This window comes from Ruditapes philippinarum, unplaced genomic scaffold (genome assembly GCF_026571515.1).
Source record: "Ruditapes philippinarum isolate M1 unplaced genomic scaffold, ASM2657151v2 ctg2107_1_1_1_1, whole genome shotgun sequence".
Lineage (NCBI taxonomy): Eukaryota > Metazoa > Mollusca > Bivalvia > Venerida > Veneridae > Ruditapes > Ruditapes philippinarum.
Window position 1 is genome coordinate 66,051 of NW_026853859.1, and position 22,311 is coordinate 88,361.

A 22,311-nucleotide genomic window follows, 5' to 3' on the forward strand; every position below is an offset into this window, starting at 1 on the left:
CATAGAGACAGACTGTAAAATAGAGAAAGACTGTAAACTGACAGACATACGAACAAACTGACACAGACAGAGAGTAATTTGTTGCAAGAAAAGGACTTGTGTCAAAACTTAAAATATTGACGCTAACTCTTCGTCCAATATAGTTTTGACAGCTGTGTACTCGTCAATGTTCCAAGTGTAAAACAGTAAATAAAAACTTTGATCCGAGGACAAAATGTACATGTTATGATAAAACAATGACTTGAAATTATCACTAATTACTATTAAACTTTAACTGCTCAAAATAATAGCATCTTAATTGATCATGATAATGTGTGAAAAGGCTGCTTTAATTGGTGTCCTCTTAACTATATTAAAAGTACTTCCCTCACTAAGTAGCTTCAAACATATTGTCATTAGCATAGACCATACACTTAATGGAGACTGACAATGAATTGTTTAATAATTTGTTCACTCATTGTGCTTATTGCAACGTTAAAGAGCGGCGTTTTGTCAAAGGGTTATGCAAAAATACCATTTCGAAAGTACGAATTCTTAGGAAACCAGCATGAACAAAGAAGACACGTTCTCGATTCTGAGAATCTGCGCAGAAATGGAAAGATAGAAAGAGTTCAATCCAGAGACACTCTGTTGTATGACCCGGTATTTAAAAACCACACTGCCCTGGCTGATTTCTTGAACAAATACGATGATGAGAAGGAAAGGGATTTTGAAATGAACATAGATGGATCGCAACCACGAAGTAGAGTGTCAAGCGATGCAACATGCACAGGATTGTGTAAGACGTCAATTTGTCCTTGGACAGTGGAAGTAGATACGGATACAAATAGGATTCCAGAGAATATTCAATATGCAAGATGTCTGTCTGACAAATGTCATTTTCCTGGAATATCACCATGGTTTATATATAGACTAGAAATGGAAACACAATGCGAAACATTCAGGAAAGGTGAGAGTTTGCTTTACTTTAGATAAAATATAGGTTTGAAAAAGATTTTTTTATACGAAAAAGCAAAAATGTTTTAAAAAAGAAATTTTAGCGTATCTCTGTTCATCCTCTGTCACTGTGGACTATCCAGGATGGGTAACATCTTGGTTTTCATTTGATTAGATTCAATAGTTGATTTTATTATACTTATAATCGTAGTGTGTAATAAGGGACACAAAACCAAGGAATTTTGATCTCCAGTAAACTGGATCGAATATGCTATTGAAATATCTGTCAATTCAACCAAATGATATACAGAACAGAGCATAATAGTTTACTTTACGAATTCTTAAACAGGCAAGCACAACATAAAAGAATCATAAAATGAAGATAATTATGCTAGTATGACATGATTTCTTTCCAAGCTTCTTGTATTCATGTGATGGATGTGCTCCGATTTGCATTTAAAACAATCTATGAGAGGTTTAATGGCTTATAATATTAAAATACCAATAGTTAAGAGCCTGGACAAACTGGAAATTATATTAGTTGTCAGCTGGTCATTGGTTAAGTGAGAATGTAAGACACAAAACACTTATAAAACTAATAGAATGTGGTTTCGTCCTTAAATTTCAGTGTGGTTGCTCATATTGCGAGTTGTTATTTGATATCAGGGTAGTGCGTGATACAGTAGTTGCAACGTTCCAGAGGCGTCATGCCCGGTTTTTAGCATCGATATATGGGATCTCGGTTTTTACATTAGTATTATGTACTTGTAAAAGAGCGGGAAATCGAACCTGTGACCCCTGAATTACGAGTCATGACACTTTAGAAGGTCAATATTCTAAAACATTTCTTATTGAAATAAATACAAATAGACATTTAATCTATCTAAAAGTAAAACGTTGTGAAGTGAACAAAGATTGCAAACGGCACAAACAATCTACGTAAATTACAAAGAGGTCAAAATATGCACATAAAGCCCTTACCTAGTCAAGTAGTAGAAATATGGTGATAAATAATGCGAAATCAGTCATTAATCGGTTAATAAAAAGTATAAATTACTACACTTGAATCTTAAACCATTTTCCTTGTCTTAAAAGTTTTGAACACAAATCTCTCAAGTTTGAATTTCTTAAAATATTTTGGCTCATCTGGAGGCATGTAGTTTTAATAGTTATAGAATATAACATATTACAACGACACAAATAACTATACATGATAACTACAACTTACTGTATATTAAGCTATATATATTTTATATTTTAGATATCTATGTATCAATAAACGGAAAAGGAAAGTGGATTGAAAATTGGCCGGTAGCATGCATTTGCGCTAGTGCCAAAACAAAGAAGCACAACTTTGGGGCATCATTGAAAAAGAAACAAACTAACGCAAAGACTAATTTGGTGGTCCAACCTCTATGTAATGTAACACAGTATTATGTCTTATATTCATTCTCTTATATATTTCTAAACTACGAATTAAATCTTACACACCATTTCAGACTTCTGACAAAATTGTCCAAGAAATGTCATAATATACATAGATTTAACGGTTTACATGTTCATGCAATGCTATGATATGATAAGAAACTTATTTTACGTAATACATAATAAATTTATCGATTGAATTTTATTTTATTATTTTATTTTGTTTTATTAATAAATAAGTTTTTATTAACTATTTTTGTCTTTTTTAATTAATTAATTGATTTATTAATCATTTATTTATTTATTTATTTATTTATTCATTTATTATTTTATTTTCTTCATATTTATGTTCTTGGTGAAAGTAAACATTGATATTTTCAGTTACTACTTTGCAAGTGTTTTTACTGCAAATGATATTTTCTAAACCACCTTTCTCTGTTACAGTGAAAGATAATGTTATCGCTGACAAAGAAAGTCAAACAGCATCAAAGCGGGGAATGCAACAGAGATTAAACGCAAATGCATTCGTCAAAGTGATTGAAAAAGTCAATTATGGAATAGAAAAGAAAAGAAAACTCATAAATACTTGATAGATCCTAGGTGGCTCTAATCAATTAAAAACTATAATATTTTATTATATATATCATTCATATTGAACGAAGAGACATCCTTAAAACATGCGAAATAAACTTTTCATCGCACTTGAAAATACGGTTAGAATATAATTTATAATTTTTTTTAAGTTAAATTTAAATCTAAGGTTCATGTATTGACAAAAGGCAAGCTCAGAAGGTCCGGGAAATTATCTTCTTCTTAGTTATCGTTACTTAATCGATGAGTGCCCATTCGTTTCACATCCTTAAGCAATCGTCAGAATTAGATTTATCATTACACAGATCTAACAAGAGGAAGGAGACAACTGGTTAAATCAATTACAGATACTAAATCAGACCATCTTATGACGTCATATAGTTAAAATTATTAATACATGTACAAATGTACTGTATTTGTAACATGCATGTACAAAATAGCCTTGACATAAAGATATAGCGACAATGTGTTTGCAATTTACATGTCTTTTTAATCTTTTATGTAATGAGTTGAAATTTCGGCTGAAAATCACCCATGTAATTAAAGATAGTTTCAATTCTCACAGAGAGAGAAATGCAAATAAATTTACTTTACATTTTGAGGGAATAAACTCTATATTATAGCTGTTTACTCCAATGTACCCCAAATTAAATGAAGTGAGTGAATTTATGAATAACTGAAAATACTTTCAAAATCGAGAGTACAATGAATATATGAATAATGAAAATATTTTTATAGTTGAGTGTACAAGATTATGCGCCAGATATTTTACAACAGAAAGAGACATAATTTACCCAAAAAATATTTTATTTCATTTGTAATACAGAAAACGATAGTGATTTTTCAGTTGTTGTATTTCATCAATGGCCACGCGACTTCACAAAACCTGTTTGCTACATGTTAAAAATGTTATAGAAACATTTAGACAATTGCATCCCAAAGGATACACAAGAAGATAGCTTAAATTATAATGCAGATAATGTGTCAGACGACTTTAATATATTGTTTCATATTAAGTAAAATAGAAGTTGAGATAAGCTTTTTGTAACGTTCTATATAAAAGTGTAAAAATATTGTTAAGTATTTTATTCAAATTATATATAAGAAACAAATAAATGTTTGTGTTTATTCCATAAACCTGTGTTTGTTTTTTCTCATCACATACTTAAAAGTCTACAGTTGGAGGTTCTGGTAGAGATGAAGAATAGGCTGTGCAAAACTATAGACTTGAGCTACTTTTATGATTAATACACTTTATACCACTTTGATACTTGAAACTTGTATAGTTCGTTCGCAATGGTACCCTTACAACTCCGTCGATTTCGATTTATGGGATTGCCAAAATAGTTCGAACTTAGTTTTGTCACTTTTTTGGCCGGGTTCACATGTGCAAACCCGGGTTATAGTGTGGCGAATGTCGGGCGGCGGACGGGCGGCAGATGGGCGATTTCAGGCCTGTCGCTCATCCACTTTCTGTTTTCCTACTTAGTTTTTCCGATATTAATGGTCAATGATAGGAAATTTTCGTAGGTTTTCTCAGCAACTAATTATTACAGCCTCTTGATATTTGGCATACAACATTGGCAGATGGCATGGTTCCATACCGTATGATTCGATTTCAAGTGTGTCGCTCATCCGCTTTCTGTTTACTAACTTAGTTACATTTTCGACATTATTGGTCAATGGTAGGAAATTTTCGTAACTGTTTTCTCAGCAACTTCTGAACACAGCCACTTAGTAGTTGGCATACAAAATTGACACACGGTCCCATACAGTGGGATTCGATGTCAAGTATGTCGCTTATTCTTTTCCTGCTGACCAACTTAGTTAAATTTTCGACACTAATGGTCAATGGTGGGAAATTTTCGTAACAGTTTTCTCAGCAACTTCTTAACACAGCCGCTTGATATTTGGCATACATCATTGACACGTGGTCCCATACTGTGAGATCTGTCGCTCATCCACTTCCTGTTTACTGACTTAGTTAAATTTTCTGCATTTATGGTTAATAGTAAATAGTCAATGATATTTGGTATACGAATGCAACCCGGCCTTTTTTTTCATTGACCCATTTTTTACTTAAATTAAAACATGTCCAACTTTTTTTCTAAAGAAACAAATCTCTTTTAAGTCATTTGATTTATAGCTATCTATTATGTAAAGTTAGCCTTACACTAGACCGGAAGTTAAAGTGAATACTAAAGATCAACGACCAACTAAAATTGCCTAATAAACACTGATTTGCCTTAATACGTTTTTGAATGTGTTCATAGTAAACTTACAAGACATAACTATTTAATATTTAACTATATGAAAACAGGGCGGAACGGGGATTATAAGTTTTATCAAACCGGTGTAAGCTTTCAAAGTTGCAACCGGATAACATATATTTTGGGACTGTTTGACAATGATAATAGAATCTGTTTATTGTATGCATAACATAATCATAAGTATTATTTACACGATAGGGAAGAGAAAAACATTTTACAGGTCGGATTACATGGTTAATTAGTAGGGAAGTTAATATACGTTTTTATGTAAAGATGGGAGTAACAATGTGAACGATGTAATCATCGTTTGAAAAGGGTTTGAGTGAACTTAGAGGATTTTTCATTTTATTTGGACTCGAAAGGTAAATTATTCATATAGATTGTGCTTAATGTAATAAAACCTAAACGAATACAATATATGCTGAAAATGACTTGGTAATGTCGTCAGTAAAGAGCAATATACCAACCTGCAAGTACATGCAGTATCATAGTGCTCACAACAGCTTGCTTCCCGTTCCATATCCTGGCATGAACTTAACAATGACAGGTTTTGAATTCAAAATAACGCAAGACCATAACATTATTTTGAAGCTTCCTTAGCATCGCTGGTTGTGTACAATTTGCAACAGAAACGTATCCAAGTAAAACTGCTGGATTTAACTCAATACAGGATTGGAGCAGTACCTTTAGACGCTTGCAAAAATCATGATCACAAAATAGACAAATATCGTTTTTTTCGCCGGTTTTTACATTTTTCATGCATTATCATACATAAATCGGTGTGAAAAGATGAATTAGACCTTTTAAAGTTCATTCCGTTGGGTGAAAAGGCAAGATTTTAGCATTTTATCATTCAAGCGTCTTGTCCGGTATATACCGGAATACGGTATTTAGTGTGGTGCTCCAATCCTTTTTTTAGTCACACTCAAAACTGCTGAAGGATTGTTGGTACTCCGAGAGTACCAGTCTGTTTCTTTAAAGCTTTTCTTCACAATTGTCATGCTATCATACATACACAGATGCAACCACAAATTGCTGCATGACCCCAGCAAACACATGACGTTAAAATAACGTCGGATTAATGTTAGATTTTGGTCACGACGTCGGCGACCAAAATACGACGTAAATCTGACGTTAAAATACCGATGTCTAATAGACGTTTCTTTTTGACGTCGTACTAACGTCAGGTTATGGTCGGTGTCCTTACGGTAGGTAAAAAAATTACAAAAAATAATCCTTATTCGCTGTTGTAATCATTTAAACTTTTTTTCAAATGTTATTTGGATTACAAATGAAGTGTTCTTATATAAATACAGACTAAGATCGCGGCGCTGCAACCTAATAAAACATAAAGGTGGCGCTGTATATACGCAAGTTACATGTGCTATTGTTATGGAATCTATTTATAGCTACAGATCTGTTTACAAGTTCCAATCATTTAACGTTGTAATATTATCATTTGTGGCACATTATATGTATCAAAATGACGTGTTTTTAATAGTGCTTTAACATTTAATCATAGTGACAGAAAAGGGAAAGAAAACATAATTAACCTTTAATTCGAATCTAAAGTCACGTGGATGGAAATTCAAATTCGTAGGCGTTACGTTTTGGCTGCGGTCAGGAATCGGGATGCATTGATAAGTGAATACTATAGGTTTTCTTGAACAAAAAGGTCAGTTCAATTTATTTAGATTTATTTCTACTTTGTATTTGATAAATAATTGCATGATTGCAAGCACTCTTAAATTTAATTATCATTATTTGAACAGCTGAAGTAAAATGTCACACAAATTCGCGATAATGTCTAATAATAAATCTTTTTAAAATTGACATGTTTTAACTCTGCTTGTGAAGAGTTTATAATATGCCTTTCAGTACTACCAAAGAGAATGCTTAGTTTTCATATTTTTCTTAAACTGTGATGTTTTTGTCAGTTAAAATCTGAGAATTGACAATGAATTTGTACGATTTCGAGCATTTCGGACCAAGACGTTTCGGTCCCAAATAACCCAAAACGTTCCGGTCCCAAATAACGCAAGACGTTTTGGTTCCAGACATTTCGGCATTAAATCTTTAATTTAAAACTATGAAATATTTTAGACTTGCGTAACTGTTCTATTTCAAACGTAGAATATATACATAAGTTAGAATATAATTTTCTTTTCAGGGAGTTTAAGTGTTGGACATGCTCTCAAAGGTCGGAGGGACGGAAACACATGAATATGTAAAAAGAAACATATGAAAGTAAGATTTTTGTAAATTCTATTACATACTTTAATCCATACTAAACTGGAGTTTAAAAGCGGCTTTTTAAATGTTCAGTATTTATGTTTACTTTTAATTTTTGTTAAAGCTCTCTTATAAAAAGATGGCAAAATTGTTCATTAAGTTAATATAACCATGAAAAGATTTTTGCTTGTTATTTTTACATGTTTCATAATTTTTTTTTTCAGTGAAAATGATGTCACACACGCTATTGGGCGCTACATATCCTCCGGACAGACGAGGGGTGCTGAAAGAAGGTCATATCTTAAAGCATCACACCTCAAAATTCGTGCTAATTCTCATGGATATCTAAAAGTATAACTTTGTGAAGTAACTAAAAGGCAGCAATTTATACATTACTGACAATTATCAAAGGAGGTCAAAATATGCAAAATGGCACTAAATGTTTTAGAAATGCTGTAGAAATATAGTTAAAGTACTGAAAATCTGTCATTAATTGCTTGAAACATTATTATCAGAATCTTTTAACTTTTCTTAAAATTATAATATTTTCATTGTTTTATTTGATAAGGCAAACTTTGATAGAAATGTGCATACATTGTTTTGTTCTTAAATATTTGTACATGTTTTCTTAGTTTCATTTATGTCATTGTTTTTGTAATACTTTTTGTTTTGTAATTCACTTATTTTATGTTTTATTTTGTTTAATTTATGAAAATTATTTAACCTTGCAGAATTTACTAAAATTGTATGTATCAGCTTAAAATTGCAACTTTTATCTTAAATTAAAAAAACATGAAACATATTTTTGCTTTTAGTTTTCTGTTATACATTTCATTTGAGGGAAAGTTACTTGATAGAATGAGTTACATTAAATAAGATCAAATCAGGATTAGCCAGAAAATATTTATGACGTGGTGAAACAAAAGGATTAGGGGAATGATAAGATGAAGGTCAGAAAATGATCAGATTTAGGGCAGAAAAGGGTTAATAGTTAGGTCGGAAAATGGTCAGATTGAGGTCGGAAAATGGTTAGAAACTGGTTAGATTTAGGTCGGAAAATGGTCAGATTGAGGTCGGAAAATGGTCAGATTGAGGTCGGAAAATGGTTAGATAATGGTCAGATTTTGGTCATAAAAAGGTTAAATAATGGTTAGATTCTGACGTCTACCTGACGTCAGTTTATTACGTCAAAAAAACTTTCAAATCCAACCGTTTTTCCGACCGTCATCCGACGTCAGAACCTGACTTAAATCTGACGTCAGTATGACGTCTTGTGTTTGCTGGGACATATGTACTTGTGCTATATTTTTGCTTTCATTTACATATGTATCTTCTAGGTTTTTACACCATAAACGCTTTGCTGCACATGGCGTCTTCATCTTGAAATGAATTCGGTAACAAACAAGCGTGCAATAACATCGACGATTACTACAGACCTACCGCAATATTCCGAAAATGGTACGTAGAGCTAAACTGTTATAACTATGAACAAGGTTAGCTTTTAAAAAAGCTAGTAGCGACTCGCTTCGTAATTTTATTCCAGGGTTGTGCTTAAATGTAAAAATGACAGTTCTGTACCTGAAGAGATTTCAGCGAACATCAAAATAAAAGTGACATATAAAGTTACGGAAGCCAGTTCTCTCAGTTTAACAAAAGGGAATATGAGTATATATGAAGATGCATGTAAACAGACAGAATGAAGTCCCTATGTCTATGCACATTTGCTATATGGCCTGTTGACCTTGACCAAAAAAATGTTAGATAGGTAGAATTCATAAAGATGTCTCTTTATACAAAGTTAAGTTGTAATATGTTTTTAGTATTGGAATGAGTGACAGACAGAAGTCCTATATAGGAATATATTACTGAAGAACTCTCTTGGGTGTGGGCAAATTTAGATTCATGGGGCATGATTATTTGATTTGTACAAGTTCTCAAGTCTCGTAAATCCCGGTCAAAATAGACCGGGAGAGACCGGAAGCAACCGGACCGGAGAATAGTATATCCCAGTATATACATACACAAAATATCGGAAAGGATAAAATTACCGGGAAAAAAGAAAAAGAAAATATGCACAGAACCAGAGATACACTTATGTTAATTAACCAATTAATTGTTAATAATTTAATTTACTACAGAGAAAACAGATGAAATCGCTAAATCAAAAGTCAGTGTAAATATGATTTATTGAAAAGAATTCATGAAAACAAATATTTTATCATCATTATCATCTTTGCGCTCAAAGCAATACTTGTTGCTTTTTAAAAATGGCGTGAAAATTGAAGGTTTTTTGACGCTATGTAAGATCAAATTTGATTGGCTAAATTATTTTGGATTCCAGCCCAGACAGATATATTTTTTAGAAAGCTGGAAGCCAAGCTTAGATTAAAATTTTGGATGGATTCGGAGTTTTAGGTTGTTTATAAGTAAAATCCTAACGTAATACCGCGAGCCGGCATAAAATAAGAATAATTATGAGATAAAATGTCTTCTTAAATATTGATACATTTATATATATATATATGTATTTTTGAAGTATTCTGTCCGCCCTTATGTCGATATGTTAATTTTACTTTTAAACACTGTTTTGGTTCACTTGTCTGTATCACAAAGAAAGTTTTAAAGATGATGCGTTTCATGAATTTGTTCTCACTTGTTGCTCTTTATTCTCATACTTTAAGAACTCCAATAGCAGATTGTATAGGACACATCCCATCCCCATTCCCTATTGATGTAAAGCACCAAAAGGCGCCGGGAAATAATAAGTATAGTACATGTAAAATGTTGCAAAAAGCTGAAATGTTGGTGTTAGAAGCAGGTTTTGTTTAATTCGGAATAATCTATTCAAAGTTTTTGTCTTATACTTTAAAAATAACTGATCCCAAATCTTCCGAAGATAGGTGCTTGAGAATGATGGGGTTGCTTTGCTATTTCAATAATTTATTATGCAGGATCCAATCGGCGGCAAAAGAAATGTATAAGTAAAATAGGTAAACGACAATCTGCCTTTTGTAAATGAAAGTCTAATTCAATGAAGATTAAAGAGTATCCCTAATGTCTTAAGATAAGTATACATATGTACAATGCATAATATATGCAAATAATGCAATTTATTATATTTCAGGCATCAGAGTTTCTATTCTAGTGATACTTATCGTTGTGTCAGTTATTATGCTATGCAGCTGTGGAATTGTAGCTTGTTACATTATAAAACAGTAAGTTACCCAAACATTTTACACCAATAAGTTTACTAAAAACTCAAATCTTCTGGTTACTAAAATTAATTTCCGATCTGATCACTGAAAATGATCGCCACTTACTACTTTTTAAATAAATCCTTTAATGTTAAAAATGTTAAAGTCGTTGACTTTGAACAAACCACTTACCTTTCACAGATGCGGGTTGAATCCCTGCCATGGATTATTTAAATTATTTAGGATTAGGAAGCTATCCAGCGTCGGTTGTTCTAATCATGTATCTGTTCATGCTTGCAATGATTAATGCACGGAGTGGCACCTGACGTCTTCCTTCAGCAATACAACTAGAAAGATGCCATTTGAACTAGACATTATTTCATTCTTTGTGAGACGTACAGTTATACACCCCCTTTCCCTCCCCCAACATTCCCGCCCCGACAAAAAACAATCTTTATATTAAACGCACATGATAATATATAATTTTGAATTTAAATTTGTATTTGAAGGCGACGAAAATCGAAAACTGACAACTACCAGCAGAACGGACCAGGAGCAGATAACCCAGGTTTTAAAGGGGAGTACAGAAGAACAAGTTCTGTTTGTCATGATACAAAAAGCACGAGAGAATCAGGAGCCTACATATCATTTGATCCAATATCTGTTGACATGTGTGAAATTAACTACATACATCCTAGAAATAAAAGCGAGACAACCAATCAGAGAAATTCAAAGGAAAGTACAACATCTGGAGCGTATATGTCTTTCGATAACATAGATCATTCTAGTCTAGAGCTTTAAGTTTTTTTATGATTTGCTGTGCTTCAATTTCACTTTGTCTACTCTATACGTTTTGGTTAGACTTTACGGGACGTGCAGATTGGGTTAACTTCTACCGTGATTAAATTATTCAGATTTTATAATGTACCTCAACAAAATGGAGCTTATAGGTCTTGAAGAAGATTGTTTTTAGACTGATCTGGTAACCGTTTCTGGAGGTTCAGCACTGTTGTCATTTGTATTTGTAATGAGAATAAAAACAAATCAACGTATCGATATTATAGTGCTTTTGTCGTTACTGAAGGAAATAAATAGTTCAAAGCATGTAAAATTAAAATATCTGGAAAAACTGACCTCTTGGAAGCATTAAAATCGGCAAAATTACATGAAAATTGCAGACTCGGTTTGATTCCATAAAATAACATATGATAACAGCAACATAACATAACAGCAGGTAAATTAATAGTTACTTATAAAGTATGTTGCAAATGAAAACGGTTGCAGTATTTATCGGACAAACGGAAAAAGAATGTGGTGTTTGAATTAAGTGTTGTACGGTGCTCCAATATTCGAGTCAATAGACCTTTTAACAACATATATTCCCTAAAATTTACAATAGAAACACACAATTTTGTATGGAACTTGAATTTATGCCTAACCATAATATATACACGAGCTCGTAAGATCAAAGAACAAATACATCGTCGTTTTAACACATGTTTTTGTGACAAGTACGAGTCATGTTGCGGTAGACACGATCTTTTGTAAACACTATTTCTTCGAAGTATGTATTTTTTTGTGAATTGTGTTGTGCTAGATTAACAATAAATTGTTTCTAAAATTCGATGGAGTACTTAAACAATTGGAATGATTTTGCAATGTCCAGCATTAAGATATTTTGTAAGCTATTGCCTGCAATTTGGTTATCCCGCCATTAATATTTTGTCCAGAAATATTCGGTGTCTCGGTCAGAAGTATGATATTTTGACGTTGCGCGGAAAAGTTGTGGTAAACGCCCTATCACCGTGAAGGTGAATAATCACATTCAAATCGAACAGGTTACATTGCTGAGTAATAGGGTAATGCTATATGGGTGTATATAAAAAAATTATGCTGAATATTTTCATTTTCATCAAATATAAATGTGAATTTATGTAGGCTCCTTGAAACAAAATATGAGGAAGAAAATTGAATGCTCAACTTTTCAAACAGAAAAAAGAGCACCACTTAATAATAACCTATAGAAATGTTTATGGTTGAGATTCGCTTTAACGTTTATCTTCTTTTTTTCGATATTGATCGGGTACTTCTTTCATGTAAATCGGTCTACCTTTGTAATAAAAAATATTTTTAATACGGAAGTTAATGCGTAAAAGTTGTGGAAATTTTTAACTTCTGACGTGTCGTTACTATTTTTATAATTGAGCTGCGGTTACTTATATAGAAAATGGACCCACATGTCATCTTATTTATTATTTTCCTTGGAACTTCTTGTATCAAAGGTTAGTAAAAATTTATTTGGTTTATGTCTATTTAAATGTAGGCCTATTACATTATTATCGGCTCAACAAATATTTTATTTCACTAACTTACATAGTTTGACTTAAATGACCTGTTGGTTATGGGTACATGACATCACTCATTTAAATTTTCAATCCCACTTTAATTTACGAGAATTAGTATTGAATATATATCTTATTTTAGCTAAAAGCATACCATCGCCATATCCGTAATAGTACAGTTGGTTAAATGCAAATTAGAGCTCAATGCAATATAGTTTATTTCATTATTACATTGTTTTTATTTCTATATCATAAGTAAATGCAGGACAACATATTTGTGCAAGCACGTGTGAAAACGGGTGTGACTTCTTTACACGTGCATGCAACAACTGCACAAACAGCCGATATGACCAATTTTGTGATGGCAAGTGCAGTCCATTTTGCGTCAACTCTTGCGACAGGTAACTAATATTTTGCTTTACCTAATCAAAACTCATTCTATTCACGGAAGACAATATACGTTGGTCCTTTTTTCTCTGCCATATTTGTTTTAAGGTTTTTATTATTTTCCTTCTGAAATTATTTAATTGTTGCTTGGTGGCCTATATATCAATGAGCAATACATGATCAAATATCCAAACAAATAGACATGTTTTATTTTAATAGCATAGTAAACTGTATTTAAACAGTATTCACACTTATCATTTTGTTCAATTCATTTTCAGATATACGGGAAACTGTGATTCATGCATACAAGGAAAATATGCATCCTGGTGTATCGAGTCGTGCAGCGAAGGTTGCAGTTCTGGGTGTGACATGGAAAATGGGAATTGCTTTCTGTGCAAAGTTGGCTGGTATGGGATATGGTGTAACACACCTTGTCCTAGTGGTTGTTATGGTGAATGTAACAGGATTACAGGTGATTGCTTAAAATGTAAGACAGACTTCTTTGGTCGCCATTGCAATGTTCCTTGTGTTGAGACGGGTTGTCTTGATGGGTGTGATAAATATTATGGCATATGTAACTCATGCCAGTCAGGTTTCTACGGCGAGTCTTGCAATATCAAATGTACGGACACTTGTATGCAATCAAAATGTGATTCTTTTTCTGGCAATTGTATTGACTGCATACAAGGGTATTATGGTTTGAAATGTAACCAGTCACGTCCAGAACACTGTAACGGAATCTGTAACTTTCAAACCGGAAGTTGCTTTTCGTGTGTCAATGGATATTTCGGTGAACATTGTACCGATAAGTGTCCAGAGAATTGCAAAGGTACATGTGGTGCCAACGCGAAGTGTTTTTCTTGTAAAAACGGCTTCTTTGGTGACAGATGCCAAAATACATGTTCACAACATTGTAGTTGGTCATGCAATCAACAGACTGGAGAATGTTTCACTTATAGGGATGGTTACTGGGGTGAAACCTGTCAGGAGTCTTGTGGTGAACATTGCACGGAGCCATGTCACAAGAACAATGGACATTGTTATACCTGTCACTCAGGATGGTATGGGCAGTCCTGCGAACAATCATGTCCAACAGCTTGTCAAAATACGTCGTGCTTAGCATCAGGTGTATGCCAATCATGCATAACCGGTTTTTATGGAGATAAATGTGAAAAGCCATGTACCAATTGTGTAAATGATACATGCAGACAATCAGACGGGTTTTGTGTATATGGATGTACCAATGGGTCTGACTGTAAAACTATGGTTTCAACGACGATAGGAACCAGCCTTATTACGACTAATGCAACTGTTACCAGTCGAGTAAGCACAGGGACAACAACTGGTTATTTGACATTGTGGCCAGTCTCTACAACTGAACATACCTCTGCAACTGAAACATTCTCAACACAGACTACAACAGAGGTGTCAAAGCCGTCTGAATCGGGTGAGAAAAAAATATATGTATAATTATCAAATGGGGTCATACTGTGTGACAATCTACATGCATGATCTACCAGCACAGCTTGCAGAAATATTCTCATACCGCTAGATTACGTTTCATGATCCCATTGAAATTCCAAACACTGTCATAACAATAATTCAAAACCGCTTACAATAATTCAAAACTTAAATAGAGTAAAACGCTAGCACCAATATCGACAGACTGCTTTCGTTCATTTTACGTACCGTCTGACGATCCTTAAGGAAAAATAAGTCTGGCTAAATGTTACTGTGATCGTAAGTACGGTTTGAAACATGAATACTAGTAATTGATGCACTAATTACTGAATGTTTGTTTCATAATTATAGTCTGTAATCAATTTTTCACTTTAGAATAAAAATGACAAATGTATATCAACTCTATCTGACATATAAACATATGGACATGAAAGATACGTCACTGTTGTAGCGGTGTAATTGTTAGCATACGGGACAGGCAATTCAGAATGGTCCGATTTCCGACTTCGCCTGACCTTTTTTGTATGATAAATATATAGCTACGCATTTAATTAAAGAATACATCTTATATTTTATTTAAAGGGGATAGTAACGTGTTGATCGTCATTACATTGATAGTATCTGCGACATTGGTATTAGTATGTGTTGGTGTTGCCATATACTGTATACGGAAAAGGTAAGTGCAGATATCACAAACTATATCTTTCTAAAGATTAAGTGGCATCAATACATTTTGTAAAATTGTACGATTGTTCATTCGATTTGGATAATCATGCCGTTTATATCAAGGCAGCATGATAATATTCATGAACATTTTAAAAATGTCTTAAAAAGTAAAATATTGCGAAGTGAACAAAGAAATTATTTTCATATTGCAAACAACACTTACAACCCATGTAAATTACCAAAAAGAGGTCAAGATATGCAAAAATAGCAGTAACTGCGTTAGAAACACAGTAGAAATATGGTGAAAAATACAGCAAAAGCGGTCATTAATCGCACATAAAATGGAATATATTACTTTCATCTTGGATCTTTTACTTTTCTAAAAAACTCAGTACTTTTTCACTCAAGTTTGATTTTCTTGCATTATTTTTGTTCATCAGGAGGTTTGCAGGTTTAAGTCACAGCTGCTTCTAACTATAATGTTATAAAGGGTATTAAATAAGGTTACATGGCCTCATACCCGAGAAGCTAGCTTACAGTTGTTTACATAGAGCCAACCCTGTCAAGAATCTTTATAATATCAACGGTTCGGGTTATCCGGTAACAACCTTTTGTACTGGGCCATATCAAAAGACAATTGGCAATTTCTTCATACATTCATAACAGCCGTGTATAGAAATAATATACACGTCATGATTATCCAATAGAAATATACGTTACAAACGTGCAGTATTACTATAACCATCAATGATTGCGAAATAATATTAGACATTGCGCAAACAGGTTTCATTTAGAAATTGTTAATAAAAAAGAGTATCTTTGTAAATTTGGTTCCTCTACTCAGATATTGCTCTGAAAGAAAAGATGTAAGGAATTTTAATCACAGCTTATATTGTATTAACAAAATAATATATATGTTTACCTATTTTACAATTATATTTTTGTTGTATTTTCTTAAATCCATGTTGCTTATTTCTTTTTCATATAAAAGAAAGCATGGCAGTAAACCCAAAGAGGAGCCAGAAACAAGTAAACATGTCTACACAAATGCATATGATGACATACAAGAGGAGTATGCGGAGATTGGGACTCCTAGACGGGAATCGTTATCATATGATGATATAGAAAATGTTATAGAAGAACAACAGTCACCTGTAGATCACTATCAACGTATAGACGATGTTTTGGGATCCACTGGTGAAACTAAACAAGAAACGATGGTAAAAGCAGTTCATGGTCCGTCTGGAAACAACGTTGACATTGTAACGGCAAATGCGATTGCCGCCTCACATGTTGATAAAAATGAATTGAATACAGATACTATGGTCAATTCAGATCAGATTACAGACCTTCGAACCGATGCGTGTCTATCAACAAACAATACTGGTGATTCATCTGGATCAATGAGTAATTCATCTTTGGGTTATACCCAAGTGCTTTTAGGAAATGAAACTGCTTCGTCAGAAATACTTTATAAGTTTCGTGAGCCGAAACGTGACACTGTATCTAATTTGAGTGAGGCGACAGACCTGCGTGTCAGTGCATGTCCAAGAACAATGCATGCAAGAATTTCGTCATCCGATTTAAGTATCACTGCATCAGATTATACTCAGGTGTTTCCTGCAAAGGACTCAATTCCTTTACAAGATTTGAATATGTTGCCTTATTCAAGAATAAACACTTATGCACCAGGTGAAATGTTTCAACGCCATGCGGATGCATTAAGAAAAGAACATCATACTGGTTTTCGGTCTTCTGAATCTAGCAGTACTTTGTCTCGAGATTATGCCCTAGTGTTTCCACCTAAATCTTCAGACAAAAGTCACATACTTGATATTGCAATGGACAATCAGAGTGATAATGATTTTAGTGAACGTTATCGTACAGTGGAAGATTTCCAAAATCGGAGAGAATATGTTAAACAAGGGAAAGAAGAAGACTTCCAAAATCGGGGGGAATCTGTTAAACAAGGGAGAGATTCGAAATGTTCTGATTATGCAAGCGTCAACTAATGTCAATAACATTGAGGATCGCAGACTTTGTTGATACCTACAAATTAATATATAAAGACATTGTTATCTAATGAACGTATAATGTGCTCAAGGGTCAAGTCTTTAGAAGGAGCTTACGTTTTTTTCTGCAGACAATCAAAACGTGTATTTTACTATAGATAATACATATCACTAATTAATTACTGAGTATCGCTATATAATTTTCAATAGTTTCTATAAATTTAGTTTTTCAGAGAGCATGTTTTATCGATAATGTTTTTAATATGCTTTTATTTTCCAAATGCTTTTTATATTTGGTGTTTTAAAGAAGTTACACATTGGCCAATAACCTAAACCATATGTTTTCTTCTGTTACTTTTTGGCAATTAGTACAGTTATAGTCATTAAGCATCTGGTATAGAAGTCAAAATACTACCAGGTTTACATTTAATGACAAATAATTTCACATTAATTTAGCGCTTCTGTCTTTAGGTAACAAACATCTTACATCGTTTGTTTGTTTTTTGTTGTTGTTATTTTATTGTTTTTTTTTAGAAATAATGTGCTTTAAGCATCGACGGTACAATTTAATTCACTCGTGTATTACTACAGTCAATAAAGTATATGCTCATTTTAGGAAATATAAACAGGTAATTGGGTCATGTTCACGCAGGCATAAATGGTGGCTGCAATTCTGATGCCTCACAGTATTGTATTCAGGTAAAAATATGTACATGTACTCCATATTTATCGGTTATGAAATATGTTTTGGCAAAATTAATCGTTTGTTCTTTTTGCAAAATCTTATAACAGAAAATGGAAACAAAAGTAGTGTACACTGTTGTACGGATATTCATCGGTATACAATGCTGTTAAATTTCTCATCAGGGCGTTAAACAGCGAGGTCTAAGTTTTCTTTCTTACTAGTCTGATATTAGTTTTTTTTTCGGTTTGGTTTGGTTTGGTTTTAAGGCGCACACACAAGATGTATGCCATATGGCGCCGAAACAGATGATTTTGGCTAACCTCGGGTGCAACAAACTTTAAGCAACATCAGGGGTCAAAACCACCTCACCTGCTGGAGCTAAGAGATGCATACGTACATTACAGTACTTGAACCCATTTAGACGCATCTTACGCAGGAATAAACGGTGGTTGCAATTCTGATGCCTCAACCCGTAAAGGCAACCCCTGAGCCACAAAGGGACTAATAAATATAGATTTCAGACAAAAAAATGTTGAAACCACATCTATATTCATGTCAACATTGCAAAAGTTAATGATGTCTCAAAACAAGAAAAAAATATATCAATTTATCAAAATATTTATATTTTGCCAACAAAAGGAGAACAAATTAGAGCAGCAGTATACTATAATTTTAGTCTTCGAAAAAAGTCGGCCAAATAATAAATATGTTTAGAGCTTCAAGTTCTTTAACTCTAATACTAGTCTCGATTTTAATGATATATACCACTTCTGTACACATGTTTTTGTGTAATGTTCATTATGCTTAAAGATATATACTATGCTCAAATTTTACATTTCAAAATATTCATAATTGCTACACAGTCTATTTGTAAATATAAAATAAAGATGTTTAATTTCACACAAAGTAGATATGTTGTGCTTAAAATTCTACTCACTATATAGGTGGTTACAATATGATTTTATAGTGCCATTAAAAAACATGCAGTTTATTAAGAAAATACCAATTTTACTTGACCTGTAATAGGAAACGCAGCTTCCAATACATAATTTATTTTTTCTCCTATTCAAATTTTACATATTCGGTAAGAATAACATAGATTTCAATAAATCGATGTGATAAAAATATTTTACGCAAGGATGAGCATAGTATATCTAAAGTGTTATTATTATTACTGCTGTTTTTATTTTTATTATAATTACATTGTTATTTTTGTTACTGTTGTTAACGTTGTTGTTGTTGTTGATGATGATGATGATGATGATAATAATTATGATGATGATGATGATGATGATGATGATGATGATGATGATGATGACACTACTTTTACGACAACTGCCATGGTACTTTAGCTTATATGGCGAACATCACAGTATATTCTACTATATAAATATACAAATAGATGGATTTTTATTTTGCATGAATTTAATAAAGATTTAAATGACCCCTCTATCAAAAAATATCAGTTTGTTTTGCCTGATCCGCAAAATCTTACGATTATCTCCAGATTATCGATTTACAAATATCGTTATTATTAAAAACACACGGTTCTCATTAAAAGGACCGATCGATTGTTGTATATAAACCATTGTTATTCAATTATCAATCGACTTAAATCTTCGCCCGCTTTATTTCCGTAATATTTGGGAATTTCAATAATTCTAAGGCAGCTAAATCTGCAGCTTACAGTTTAATCTGGCCAAACAGTGCTGATGCACGGCTGTATAATTAAAGCCGTGGTTGATGTGCAGGCAGGCTGAGCTCAATAAAGGGTGCCATTTGATTGTTGCCGCAGAGCAAATATTATTTTTATAATTATACAGAATTCAGATATTTTTACAGTTGCAAGTTTCGTACATTATTGCTATTTTTCCGGCCGTTGCTTGTACACGTTCACTTTCTTGATGTAGAAAAGAAGCCATTAGAAATGAACGATTGTTTGAAATAAATGAAAACATCACAAGTGGACACTTAATTACTAAAATTGAAAAGGCAACCATGCGATATCAGCCATATCAGAAAAAATCTGGGTAAAGGGTGGTCCCTCGGAAGCATTAATCACAACAAAATTACATGAAAATTGCAGACTCGTTTTGATTGAGTCTGTACATGATCGAGGGATAATGAAAAAGTTCAACATCCCTTAGGCCCCCTAGCACCGGCTTGAACGGTACCCACTTTTTAACACTTAAAAGTGGTGGAATCAATGATCCCGAAACAAGTTTCTTCTCAATATGATATCGAGTTGGAACAGAAGATGTGATCACTGCGCCATTACGGCCTACTGAATACCTACTAAATACGTTAATATGGGTTATATGTATACAAGGGCAGGAGTTTACCTTGGTACCCGATTTTTACAAGACAAGTCGGTTTAAATAATGAACCAAACTGAGATATATGACTAAAAAGCTTACAAATCTTCGGAACAAAAGCAGTATAGCTAATATCTGTTGGCGTTATGTCATCCCAGGTCATATTTTTTTTATAATAATTCACCATGCAGGTCATATTTTATGATAATTCACCAAGTAGGCGACCTGCAGTAGGCATTTTTTTATAAAGGTGTCCGAGTAATTCATTTTTCTTCTTTCATTTATTAAACAAAAATTCATGACCCTTAAGGGCATAAGAGTTAACAAACAAGCAATACAACAAATATCAATACAATCATGGCAAAGAAGTAAATAAAGAAGGAAAATGACTTAATTAAAATAATTAAAGTATTTCTATAATCACTTCACATTATATAGCCTGAAAATTTAAATAGTAGGAAACCTTGCATGGTAATTACTGATATAATTGTGTCTTTCATAAGTAAAATAAACTACATTTAAATTTTATAAATCTAATGAAATTCATGAAAATGCTATCTAGATTGCACAACTGTTTAAAAAGGGAGACAATTCAAGTGCACACACACGCGACTACTTCCCCTGTTAGACTCTTCAAACACGAAGTCAATAAAGGCTATTGACCTTTGACTTTTGCATAGGTAAATAGTTTACAGGTGCCTGGTAGCAGCAACACTTGAAGAAAAATGACAGAAAAACGTTTAAAAACAAAGGAGAAAGTGTCAATAGATATATTGGTTTTTGTACAAACTTTCATTTGTTATTAAAGTTACATATGTAAAGAAACAGAATTAAGTTGGATATAAGTGTAGTATGCAGAAAAAGAATAGTAAATTGGAAAGTTTTCTGTTTAGAAAGCTACCAGAACACCGATATGAAAGGATTAGGGGCTATGAATCTTGTATTGTGGTTTCCGAGAGGGAAAACAAGGCTTTCAAGTATGTTATTTTGGGAGATGAATGGATATACCTGACAGAAAATCCTCCAAAAACGATTCAGGAGTCGGTGGCATTAGGAGATGTTATTTCTGTTGAATTGGTAAGGTGTTATTTACACATGTGCATATATACATGTGTGTACCTGTGCTACTGTTATTTACAGGTGTGCAATATATCGTATGACATATTTGTATGAAAGATATTTTTAGAAAATAAGAATGGGGTGGCTTTTATTTTGAAGAGCATGAAGGAGCTAATTGATTTCTTTATCAGGTATCATGTTAGGAGTGCCTCAATCAATTTATAAATGGAAATATTATCTTAACAGTTACAGGCACAATTCTCTCCAATTATTAAAGGAAGAATAGGGGGAGATATTATTTACATAAGATAGCGCAATACTTCAACTCGTAGAACATTAAGTTGGACTGTGCAATTTATTGTCAAGGCTGTTTCTGCACATAAATTGATAAACACACTATAAAGGAAAAACAAAACAGAGTCAGACAAAGTTTATTTGTTATTTAAAATTATAATTATAAATTATGACATATGCTGTGTCAAATTAGTAACGATTCGCCACACTAACGATTCGCCACATAACGATTCGCCACAGAGTAATAACGATTCGCCACAGTTAAATAACGATTCGCCACAGTATGATTATAGATCTAACAATGATTTTTTTACTTATCAACAATCTTTTTCCTTTTGTTTTAATAATTTGACAATGACAATAATTTAATAATGTTTCTTAATACAAGTAACATGAACTTAAAGCCCCCATCGCGGATTTTGCAATTTATTAAAGTAACATT

The 22,311-nt window shown here is 32.9% G+C and overlaps 4 protein-coding genes and 1 long non-coding RNA gene across 5 annotated transcripts in view; all 5 read left to right on the forward strand.

Moving 5' to 3' along the window:
- The first annotated feature begins 394 nt into the window (after nt 1–394).
- Nucleotides 395–4,081, forward strand: LOC132738188 (uncharacterized). Its single transcript, XM_060725654.1, has 3 exons — nt 395–949; nt 2,198–2,353; nt 2,806–4,081. Exons 1-3 carry the CDS (start codon nt 430–432, stop codon nt 2,949–2,951), a joined length of 822 nt encoding a protein of 273 aa, XP_060581637.1. The 5' UTR covers nt 395–429; the 3' UTR covers nt 2,952–4,081.
- Nucleotides 4,082–5,265: 1,184 nt separating this feature from the next.
- On the forward strand, nt 5,266–12,271 carry LOC132738184 (uncharacterized). Its single transcript, XM_060725651.1, has 4 exons — nt 5,266–5,584; nt 8,792–8,912; nt 10,579–10,669; nt 11,158–12,271. The coding sequence occupies exons 2-4, from the start codon at nt 8,840–8,842 to the stop codon at nt 11,447–11,449; spliced, it is 456 nt and encodes a 151-aa protein (XP_060581634.1). The 5' UTR covers nt 5,266–5,584; nt 8,792–8,839; the 3' UTR covers nt 11,450–12,271.
- LOC132738189 (uncharacterized) lies at nt 6,550–8,368 on the forward strand. Its single transcript, XR_009626828.1, has 3 exons — nt 6,550–6,897; nt 7,393–7,469; nt 7,679–8,368. It is a non-coding gene; the product is annotated as an uncharacterized LOC132738189 (long non-coding RNA).
- A 524-nt stretch (nt 12,272–12,795) lies between the features above and the next one.
- Nucleotides 12,796–17,635, forward strand: LOC132738190 (multiple epidermal growth factor-like domains protein 10). The gene is made up of 5 exons (XM_060725656.1): nt 12,796–12,930; nt 13,247–13,391; nt 13,656–14,824; nt 15,421–15,514; nt 16,496–17,635. Exons 1-5 carry the CDS (start codon nt 12,876–12,878, stop codon nt 17,514–17,516), a joined length of 2,484 nt encoding a protein of 827 aa, XP_060581639.1. The 5' UTR covers nt 12,796–12,875; the 3' UTR covers nt 17,517–17,635.
- Nucleotides 17,636–21,181: 3,546 nt separating this feature from the next.
- LOC132738191 (uncharacterized protein C12orf56-like) overlaps nt 21,182–22,311 on the forward strand; it is a 34,719-nt gene continuing 33,589 nt past the window's right edge. Inside the window, exon 1 of the mRNA XM_060725657.1 lies at nt 21,182–21,593. Within this exon, the coding sequence (XP_060581640.1) occupies nt 21,369–21,593 (225 nt within the window). The 5' untranslated portion in view covers nt 21,182–21,368. The remainder of the gene's footprint in view (nt 21,594–22,311) is intronic.